Here is a 10,933-nt window from a genome sequence, read left to right as displayed (position 1 = left end):
TCCAAACAGGCTATGTGTTTATTAATCCACCATACTCGACATGTTTCTTAGCAAACGATTCCTCACAAAAGAATAATATCCTTTGTATATACAGAAATTCCAAAACGGAAAGCTATACGAGAAGAAGTTAGAAACTGAAGAAAAGATAGGAACTAGTGTTGGAATTTAGCAAGTGTGAATGGGAAAAGAAAAGAGAGAATATGAAAAGTGAGGGAACTACTTTGGAGGGAAAATGAAAAGTCATTTGCAAAGTGCAAATGAAAAGTCATTTCTCCCATATCGGCATAAGAAAGGGAAATTGTTGTCTTTATAGAAGGAAACACTTCTATTACTTCTTAAAGAGCTAAGAAGAAGATGCCCCCTTGCGCCGTCGTCGTCGTCGCTCGCTTGGCCTCGGCTTCGGCTTTGGCTTTGGATTTGGCAAATGATGTGATTGATTGATAAATTTTTTGGACAAAATTTATTTAATCAGTTTTTGTTAAATCAAATAAATCCTGTTAGAATTTATCTCTTATAAATTTGCATCTAACGGTAACATTACGAAAAGTTGTTACTCTTTCCGAAAAGTCATCACTTTTTGAAAAGTAGTTACTTTCTAAAGAGTCGTTATTTTCCTAACAGACACAATTTTCTGAAAAGTTGTTATTTTTTCCAAAAGACACAACTTTCTGGATAAAATGGGTCTGAACAGATTTCACTGAACAGACATGTTCCTTGCTGAAAATGGCTATAAAAGCAAGTCAATTTTCGATTTTTTAAAAGACTGAAAATTTTCTTTCACTGCTTTTTTTTCCTCTCAAATAAAATCAAAGTGTCGATCGACTGAGTCTGTGTGACTTGTTGTTGTTCTAAAGTTCGTTGAAGTTAAAGAAGTTTGAGGTACCGCTATTTCTTTAACAGGTTTAATCCGTTTTATCTTGGGAGAAATTAATCCATAACCTTGGGTACAGTGAGGGGATTAAATTTCTTAAGGACACACAATAGTTTCTGGGGACTCGGATTAGTTCTTGTATTTTATATTTTTTCTGTTTCATCTTATTTCTGTTTTTGTTTATTAACCTTATAAATACAGGTTATTGTAAGAATAACAACTAGGTCAATGACCATACTAGTGACAAGTTCTAAACCCATGCAAATGCATGAATTGGTTACAAAAAAACACTTGGAAGTAACAAATTAAGAAACACACATGTATCTACATCTATATCTATACAAGGTTATCTAATACAGCTTCAAGAGTTTCAACAGAGACAAATGAAGAAAAAAATAATACTGTAAAAACCAAGATGGTGCAAATCAGAGTTTAGAGATCATGTATACATCAGTAGGTAAGTTAATAAAGGTGCCACAAACTGACACCATTATCGAGCAAGACAACTGCTGATACGATACAAATACCATAATCTTACTTAAAACTCATTGTTGGGCTACTTTATGCTCCATAGCCTTCTATTTTCATGATCTCAGCCCTCTGTTTCCAATAGAGTCTATTATCAATTATTATTTTCTTGACCAGGGCAGAGGTTGAAGCCATATGCAAGCAAACAACTCGTGTCAATGCAAAAAGGAAGTATTTGTATCAACCTTTCACAGTCTGGCTCTCTGAAGTTCCATCTTTGCAATTGTCCCCAGGTGTACTTCGTCAGGACCATCTGCAATTCTTAATGTCCTTGCTGTAGCCCAGAGATGTGCAAGAACAGTGTCGCCGGATAAACCAGCACCACCATGCACTTGCATTGCTGTGTCGAGAACCTTCAATGCCATATTTGGAGAAGCAACCTGTCAACCATAAAATCCTGGTAAAGTATTTTCAGAAGGAGAAAATAGTGCAATCACGCAAGTCCTTGTTATTATGCTTTACCTTTGCCATTGCAATTTTACCTCGGGCCCTTTTGTTTCCAAGCCGATCAAGCTGGTCAGCAGCTTCGAGAACTAATAATCTGGTTTTCTCCAGATCAATTCGACACTGTGAAGTTCATTGTCATGTATCATTTCAGATAGAATTACAGAAAAAGAAGAGACAAACTTAATAAAGCAGTTACTGTTATGGAGGTTTTCTTTGCCCAAACTTAAAAGCAAAAACCTTACTCTAGCAACATCAGAAAGAAAAGAGCCATGTTGAGCAATTAATTTTCCAAAAGCTCTTCTTTGAAGAGCCCTTTGAACCATCATCTGCATGCCACGATCTGCTGCACCTATTAGTCTCATGCAATGATGCAACCTTCCAGGTCCCAGCCTACCCTACAAGAAAAGGAGTTCAGCAACCAAGTATCAGTCATACGATTCTATATGCTGCAGATATCTTCCCTCAGATAACCATTATGAGCAGTGTAGCATTTCATATGAGTCCTGTCATTCATAAGACGATGACCCCTTTAAAGAAGTACCACTAAATTTAAACAAAAGCATGAATTTTCTTCTTTTTCCCCTCAAAACCCCTGTTGTAATTATTTGAAAAACAATGGTCGACACAAACTTTAGAACATGTAATATAAATGGAGATTAAATCACTTTACTGGGATGTGCAAAATCCAAAAGAAAATGCAAAAGTATGATGATCGATTGAATGTAACAGATGTAGGAACTTCTGATAAATAGCCATCAAAAGACTAGCTCATTAAAGGCTAATGTCATAAAATATGTAAAAAGTGAACTCGTTAAATACATGAAACACTGTTACCTGTGCAATCTCAAACCCACGCCCCTCACCAAGCAGGATATTCTTGGCTGGGACGCATACATTCTCGAATATTATTTCTGCATGCCCATGAGGAGCATCATCAAAGCCAAATACTGTTAGCGGTCTCTTTATGGTAATACCAGGACTGTTTATGTCCACCAAGATCATGGACTGTTGTTTATGCTTTGGAGCTGCCAAGTCAGTTTTTCCCTGCCATTCATCCAAACTAACTGGTCTGAATATAAAAATATTAACAGAAACAAATCATTTTCGCTGAGAAGCAAGAACTAACCATCACAATGAGAATTTTGCACCGGGGATCCATGGCTCCACTAGTCCACCATTTTGTCCCGTTGATAATATACGAGTTGCCATGTCTGTACAATGGATTGCTCTCACAGTTATTTTTATTAATCTAACAAATTCAAGCATGCTTCAGTTTTCTTTTATGACCAAAATCCCCTAAAGGTTCCTGTGTATTCAACAAGCATAGGATAATTAAGCTGAACAGAATCCTTCTAAACTGAATAAAGGTTCAACCTAAGTTGCGAGTACTCTTCTTTTTTGGTGCCACACCCATGTCGACACGACGTGGATGTGGGAACCATACCGGGTGTCATCTAACAGTTTTGGGTACTCTGGCCGAAATCGATTGAGAAATTTGACACAATACCATGATTTCTAATTCCAACTTGCACTCAAAAATTTGTGCATTGCTTTGCTTTAAAATAGTCCAGCAACTTTCGGCATATTTTATAACTCTATTTCGAATTTGAATTATTTTAAGCCGAATTCCCAAACCCGCATCCATATCTAGATCCATAGCCCCAAATCTTAAAATTAAGATCATGAAGGATCCGACCTTTAGATCTGTACCCGTATTGGACACCTACACTCGGGTCTGAGCAACTTAGACACGAACCGTTAGATTTCTCTAGATTCACGTTCAACATCTTTCATGATATCCCAATCCCAATCTTGGGAATTTCTCACTGAAACATTCATCAAGTATTTTAAGACACATAACTGTGTTTTGAAGGGGAACCTTGGCATAATTGGTAAAGTTGCTGTCATTTGACCTGGAGGCCAGAGGTTCGAGCTAAGGAAACAATCTCTTTCAAAAATGCAGAGTAAGGTTGCATACCATTGCAAAAGCTTAGTGGACTGAGCAGCTCTTTTTCTTTATCAATGTACTTCAAGATTCCCCCACAAAATTGGGAAATTTGGATTTACCATCTTGGGATCAAAGTGACCATTGATGAGATATAACACATTATTAGCAGTTAGCACCTCATTGATCACACCAAATTGAACTGTGTAAATACGACATTAGAGGGAGTACTAAGTCGCCAAGAGAAGAGTAAATTATTGAGAGAATGAAAAGATAATTTACAATTTTTGCCTGTGTAATGGATTTCGTATAACAGAATTAGGAGATATTTAATAGTTTGTGTCGAGCATCTAATATTATTAAGAGTAGTCCTTTCAAACATATTCTCCGAAAGGACAAAGAGCAGGAAGTAAAACATCCGCCCTTAGGAAGGAAGTTCAGGGGTTAAGAGTGTGCTCCTAATTCATATGCAGTTTCCCTGCTGAAAGATGCCCAATCAAGAAGATGTGCCACCATGCCCGATGGGCAAGAAGCTAGGGCAGTTAAGGAGGGTTATATTGGCTGATCGTGTCCAAACTTGAAAGAGATTATGGGGAATCAGAATCAGATTGGATTGAGGGTAGATAGTAAGATGCCATTTCCAGAAGCATTGAGATCATGAGATAAGAGACAAGATAAAAAGGGAAAACTGTTTTGAACATCCTGCTACCACGTCCAATTATTTCACTTCAGAATCTCATTTTCTGTTTTTTTTTCTTCTGTTATTTTTCCATGTCCTTCATTTCCTTGTTTTTGCCCACTTTTGGCCGCCTCAGACCCTAAGAGAATGGGGGAGGGGAACATGCTATCAAATGCAATTAGTGATATGTATGATGGCTATAATTATGTCTACTTTACCCTCTTAATACCTTGATAGTCTTTGCTAAGGTTCTGAAGAATCCACTAGATGTCCAATTTTACATCGCTCAGTTATCTTCGACAGTGTCTATATTTAAGATAAAAATACGAGAGACAGAAAGAGATGCTGTATCTCATATACTTCTTATCTTTCAAAGATGTAGCTTGTGTCTACCTTTTAATGGAACACTCTATATTGGTGGCATCTGAGGATGCAACTTGAGGCTCTGTCATTGCAAAGCCAGAGCGTATATTACCTTCAAGCAAGGGAACAAGCCATTCCTTCATCTGTACCTCATTCCCATACCGAAGTAATACCTGAAAAGATGATTCACCCAAAAGTATGTTACAACATAGACAATTATGCCTCCGAAGGGTATAGCAAATTGTCTTCTATGAACCTACTTTTGTTTCACTTTTCACCAATTAAGTTTTCCAGTACAGCTGGTGCAAGATATAATTATGCTTCCTTGAGACTATTTCTGGAGTCTGTTAGAATAGGAATAGGTATATAGTATATACATATACAATCCTAGTCTAACAGAGTCTTCGTTGACTTAAGTTAAAAGAAGATTATTGTAGTAGCTACTTGCAAACTATCACTTTACAAAATATTAAGCAATACTTATGTTACCTCCATATTTCCTGTATCAGGAGCACCACAGTTGAAAATTTGTGGCGCCCAGACAGAACGACCCATAATCTCGCACAGATATCCATACTCCAGGTTGGAAAGACCAGCACCCAATAAGCTACCAAAATCATTGTTCAGTAGACCATTTCGGCTGCCAAAAATAAGTTCTCTAGCCCGCGTAGCACTATCAAACTACATATTAGTAGAAGATAAAACATCAGGTACATTCTCAGAAAACAAATATCTTTCACTTCATTACGACAAAATGAGCTTTACAAACTCACTGGTATGAATAAGTTCCACAATCCTTCTTTTTTGGCCAGCTCCTTTAATTTCTCTTCATTTGGGTGAGCTGTCCAACGCATGGAAGATTCCGCAAGCTTGTAAAACTCATTTTCTGTTGGATATATATGATCCTCCATAAATTTTGTCAGTCTGTTCCTCAACTTTTGAACCTTCTCACTGGGCACAAATTTCCCTCCCATAGGTAATCCTTGATTTGAGCTATCATGTCCAAGTTGCCTGACATGATCCTCTAAGCTTGTCTCTGCATAGTTGAGCACAACAGAACAATCTAACTAAGGAAACAGGTATTATAACTTGGTTTCGATATCTCAAGTGACGTGATCAACAAAGTCATAGTAGCCTGTCATATTATTGTGCACCAATTTCACATAGTAACAGTTCTCGTGGACATTTAATGCTGATGAAAATGAATGTAAAGATAAAAGGTTGTGATCTTCTAAGTGCAAACTTGTTCTTTTCATTGCAGAGTCATGTTAGTGTTGGTTAATGACTAGGATATTTGCAATTTCACTGGAAAATTGAGTTTGAATAGAGCAAATTTTTGGTTCAATATTTTAATGTTACAAAAGAGTTCCAAATGTAGAGTGTATGATTTCTTGAAGAATTAAAAAGACTGGAATTACCATCCAATATCGGAGAATTTAACAAAATTAGTAACAGTATTGAAGTTGTTAAAGCATAGGATTTACCAGTTGGAGGGTGCTGAGGGAGAACAGATTTTCTTTGGATAAACGACCATGCAGTTCTAACGAAGGCATCAGCCTTTTCCCCAGCGCATCGTGCACGGTCACCTCCTGAAGCATTACCCTGCAAAGTTATTATTAGAGATTTATAATATTAGAAAATAAATCATACATAATAAATTGTTGGTCAAAACATGTTATGTCACCCATAAAATTTATTTGAAATCTGATTACCATGATCCATCTGCAATGTACTCCAGCATATATTGAAGCCCCACGAAATAAGGAAAAGGCTACGTAGAACTTCCATTGTTCGATAGGCCAAGGTCTTCCCTGAATGCAAAATCCAAAGCCCAAAGGAATCAGAAACAAGTAGTTGCAATATTAGGGTGCATAAAGAGTAAAAGGTTTGCTGATTTTCTCTTGATATTTACCAGATAAAATTGAAGATGATAAACCATGCATACAAATATTCAAAAAAATTGGATTTGAGATGATAGTATAGCGCAGCGATTCTCAATAGATGTCACAATTCCTATACTCCAGTCAGTTTATTTTCCTTGCATCACAAAGGAACTAATGTGGGACATGTATTTTTTATAACTATTGTTCTGTATTAGTATAACAAAGTTAAGTAACAGATATCCCTGCAAAAGAATGACTATCTAACAAAGACAGAGAAAATTGGGTCTTACAGCCGCTGAGCAGTAATCTGCGAGATAATTGGAAAGAGAAGGCACTCCATCAGGGAAGCTGGTGAGTTCAAAACCATTATTTTCTTCTATACTTTCTGATGCAATATTCACAATAAATCCCTGATAAGAAAGAAAGATGTTAGCAACTTTAAAATTTCTTATTTGGGTCCATATATCAGTCATGTGGAACTTAAAATGCTTGCAAGGGATATTAATTACAGAAATGTGACTATGAGGATGGTGCGTGTCATTGGTCAAATGATTTCGGGAAATTAAGTAGAAGTATCAAAAGAGAGGCAGTACCAAGCAACTGTAGGCAACATCACACATTTGATTACCCAAAGTGGAAAGCTCCCAATCAAGAATACCTATCACTCTATCCTGCAACATCAACTAACAGAATCAGCTAAAAGGAGCGGGGAGAGAGGAAAATGTAACATGTATTTGAAAGGACTCTAATAGCATAAAGTTACAAGGAACAAAAGGAAGTTATCAGATGCTTTCAAGGACTGCACCTCAATAGGATGAAACACAACATTATCAATCCGAAAGTCACCATGGACTAGACCTGCTGTTGCTCCAGAGGAATCTTCAAGGGGAATATGTTGCCGTAACCAATCAGCCAGCTCTAACATTTTTGGGTTTCTCCGGGACTTACCCTCACCAGTAGATAAAAGATATTGTTTGGCCCACCTTTCCACCTGAACTAGGTTACATAAACTATCAAACTTTATAAGAATATTCAAAAATTAAACACCGAAAATCACCCCTAAAAGGTGCATTGCATGAACAAAGTAACTAACCATGTTAGGGTAAAAACCCAAAAGCACACGTATTTTCAGTAACATAATAAATCTCAAGGGTCAAGAAATGTAGACTAACAAAAAAAACAATCAGGCACTACTTAATTTCCCCAGAAATGTAGAGACTGAAAATGAGCTTGAATAGAGAGAAATATGTAAGGGTTCATGTTATTGAACCAAACTATTTCGTATTGAAGTTTATTTAAGCTTTCCACAAATGAAATTTTCTGCACCTGCCGTTTACAATAGTTCATCCGTTTCCCATAGTTACCAAGACCAACTAAATCAACATCAGCAGAGTGAAGACCGGCCAAAGCTTGAGCAACAGCACGAAATATGACCCTTCTTCTTTCAGGGAGTACATCCTAAAGAGGCAAAAAAAGTTACATTGTCTTTTAAATCAATGAAAAGAATTAGCCTTACCAACCACACTAATATTATTCACAATCTAAAAAATCTAGGAAGATAAAAATTTGAAAACAGAATCCGCACAGGTAGCGTCGGGTCTACGAAGATACGTCCTTCCAGATACTCCATAATGTAAAATGGAGTTCCAATCACACTTGAATCTGTACACAAAGAAAAAACCTTTGGGACCGGGACCACCGAGTGAGTACTTAATGCATGTAGAACCTGCCGTGTCAAGATCAAAATATCAAGTTCAACACAGCCAAAATGCACAAACACGACATATGACTATTTATATACATCATACGAGAAATTGAGAATGCAGGACCTCATACTCTCTCTCAACAGCATGAGCAGATGTCAGTAAATTTCCACAGGGTTTCTTTCTCAACACATATTTTTTTGGCAAGGTTCCTGAGCCAACCTCAATGAGGAAAGTGGGATTTGACTGGCCATGCCCAAACTGATACACAGTGAGGAAGGCATTTTAGAAACAAATGAGAAGTGATAACTTTGCAACAAAAAACTCGCCTCTGCTGAGTGTACAGATGAAAGCCACACAGAACTAAAGAAATTTGTAAGTTCAATTGATACAAGACGACATCATTAATTAGCAGCAGGTCTGATGTGGAGCTCATAATTTCAAATATTTGCAAGAATTCTTTTAGCAACTTTGATTTTATTCTCCTTGTTAGAAAGGAACTAAAACTTGTATTACTAATCTAGGGAATGCTCTTCTAGTCTTCTCCTTTTTCTTTTCAGTTACTTTTAAATTTTGTTCAAGAAAATTGTGACATTACATTTAGATGATGCTCTTTTAGAAACAAGCACATCCCTAAACCTGAAGTTGTATAAAACATTTGTTTATCATTCTAACAAGTTTCCCTTTCTTTAAAACAAATGGATTGATAGTGAAATCTTACTGAATTCCTTTTTCATCACTTTATTTGATTAGTTCTGACCTTCCTATCATATGTTCCTTTCTTTCTAACGAGACAAACAAATTGGATTGCCTAGGTTACAGTTCTTTGCTGTAAGGAATAAAACTCGCTACATGAATTCGAATATATAAATTTAAGGGAAGCAAAGAATACAAGACCTGAGATATAGTAAATAGAGAAGGATTTGCAGGGAAGCCAATAACATTAGCAGAGGCATAGCGAAGCAGAGCTTGTGTATCGAAACTCTGAGCTGGGTTGACTTGGCCAACAAGATCGCAAGTTCTACTCCCCATATCGGATCACCCAAAAGTAAACACTGGGCTGAAAGTTGACTTGAAAACCACAAAACAGATACAAAAGGAATTGGATAAAAGATCAAAGTTTTGTCCTTGGGAACTATCCATATCATGCTCAACGTTTTCTCTTGAAATTCACGCTCTCTTCCCTATATTTTACTCTTTTTTGCATAATTTAATCCCAATCAGGCTCATATTTGCCCCCAAAATTATCTATCCTGATAATTGTTGGGAAAATGAGAAATAACATTAAAATATATTGCAAAACAGGACAAGAAATATAGAAGACCAAATCAATAGAAATAGGGAGACAAAAGATGAGAATTTTTCTTATTATTTCAAGTTTTCAAGTGCATACAATATGAATTTTTATGTGTCTATTTATAGCGTAACATAGAGGCATAAGTTATATACATGATATTAGCATGAATATAATGGGGGTTAAGAAAGTGGGAGGTTATGAGAATAATGGTTATAAAGTTTGAGGTTATGGAGGTTATGGTTATCTTCACAATGGAAGAAAATAATGGAGATAATGGGTGAGTAACTTCTTGATGTGGTGAATATTGACATTATACTATTCTTTTAACTCCCCCTTGGATGTCCATAGATAATGTGTTTCGTTAAAATCTTACTAGGAAAAAAAAATCTGTGGAAAAAAATCATAGTGAAGGAAAAGAGTGCACAAATCTTTTAATACGCTTTGAATGTTGCCTCGTTAAAAACATTACCAGAAAAATCCAATTGGGACAAAACAATGATTAAGGAAAAGAGTACAACACCTAATTTTCTCTTCCTGATAAAAATTTTACTTGATATCTCGGAGACGATGCATTTCAATCTTATATCACAACTTCTCAAATATTGATCTTGATAATCCTTAGTGAATAAGTTTACAAGAGTATCACTTGAATGGGTCTTTGAACGTCTATCTCACCATTTTGTTGAAGATCATGTGTGAAAAAAAGCTTTTAGTGAAATTTATTTTGTTGATCTCCTTTGATTGTATTCTCCCTTCAATTGAGCATTATATCATTTTCGTATATGGTGGCTGAAATATCCTTTTTTTAAAAATCACATATTTTCTGAATATGATAGATCATGATTCCAACCAAACACACTCCCGACTTAATTCATAGAACAATATTATTTATGCATGATTTGGCGAAGTGGTTACTAATGTGATTCTTTGAATTTCCAAGATATTGTTGTGTCTCCATATGCAAATAAATAGTCCATTTGTGATCAAACTTTATGTAGATCAAATAAATATTTTGCATTTACATAATCAAATAATTTCTAACTCGGGGATTGATCATCTCAATTTTATTGAAGCTTGTTTTTTCTTTCTGAAAAAAAATCACACATCTCCTATGTGTTGAGTCACTTGCTTTGTTAGTTTCTTGTCATAATTTGAATGAATGACATAAAACTTTCGTTATGTATATCAAATAATCTTCTAGCATTTGAATAACCAGC

General features: G+C 36.0%; 1 protein-coding gene across 4 annotated transcripts; it reads right to left on the bottom strand.

The window, feature by feature from the left end:
• Nucleotides 1-1,176: 1,176 nt before the first annotated feature.
• Nucleotides 1,177-9,952, bottom strand: LOC101261954 (probable acyl-CoA dehydrogenase IBR3). Of its 4 annotated transcripts, none has more exons than XR_741665.4 (17): nucleotides 9,317-9,952; nucleotides 8,525-8,680; nucleotides 8,302-8,442; nucleotides 8,043-8,174; nucleotides 7,522-7,707; nucleotides 7,310-7,387; nucleotides 7,007-7,126; nucleotides 6,546-6,644; nucleotides 6,318-6,435; nucleotides 5,607-5,869; nucleotides 5,323-5,514; nucleotides 4,864-5,006; nucleotides 2,973-3,057; nucleotides 2,681-2,890; nucleotides 2,089-2,236; nucleotides 1,862-1,966; nucleotides 1,177-1,779 (listed from the first exon to the last, which is right to left on the bottom strand). XR_741665.4 is itself a non-coding variant. In XM_010323160.4 (17 exons), the coding sequence occupies exons 1-17, from the start codon at nucleotides 9,449-9,451 to the stop codon at nucleotides 1,588-1,590; spliced, it is 2,508 nt and encodes an 835-aa protein (XP_010321462.1). In that variant the 5' UTR covers nucleotides 9,452-9,952; the 3' UTR covers nucleotides 1,177-1,587. The 4 variants fall into 4 exon arrangements, 2 of the variants coding, with proteins under 2 accessions (XP_010321462.1, XP_004229266.1); XR_011221457.1 differs by having other exon boundaries at nucleotides 8,546-8,680; XM_010323160.4 differs by having other exon boundaries at nucleotides 2,089-2,241.
• Between the last annotated feature and the right edge of the window lie 981 nt (nucleotides 9,953-10,933).

The sequence above is a fragment of the Solanum lycopersicum genome, chromosome 1, assembly GCF_036512215.1.
Source record: "Solanum lycopersicum chromosome 1, SLM_r2.1".
In the NCBI taxonomy this organism is placed as follows: Eukaryota; Viridiplantae; Streptophyta; class Magnoliopsida; order Solanales; family Solanaceae; genus Solanum; species Solanum lycopersicum.
This window is presented reverse-complemented; position numbering and strand designations above follow the sequence as displayed.

Coding starts and splice junctions, on each gene's coding strand:
- LOC101261954 (XM_010323160.4), bottom strand. CDS start 9,451: ATGGGGAGTAGAACTTGCGATCTTGTTGGCCAAGTCAACCCAGCTCAG. Junction 5,515..5,606: donor TGTGGAACTTATTCATACCA/GTGAGTTTGTAA, acceptor ACTAATATGTAG/TTTGATAGTGCTACGCGGGC. Junction 1,967..2,088: donor TTCTTTCTGATGTTGCTAGA/GTAAGGTTTTTG, acceptor TGAACTTCACAG/TGTCGAATTGATCTGGAGAA.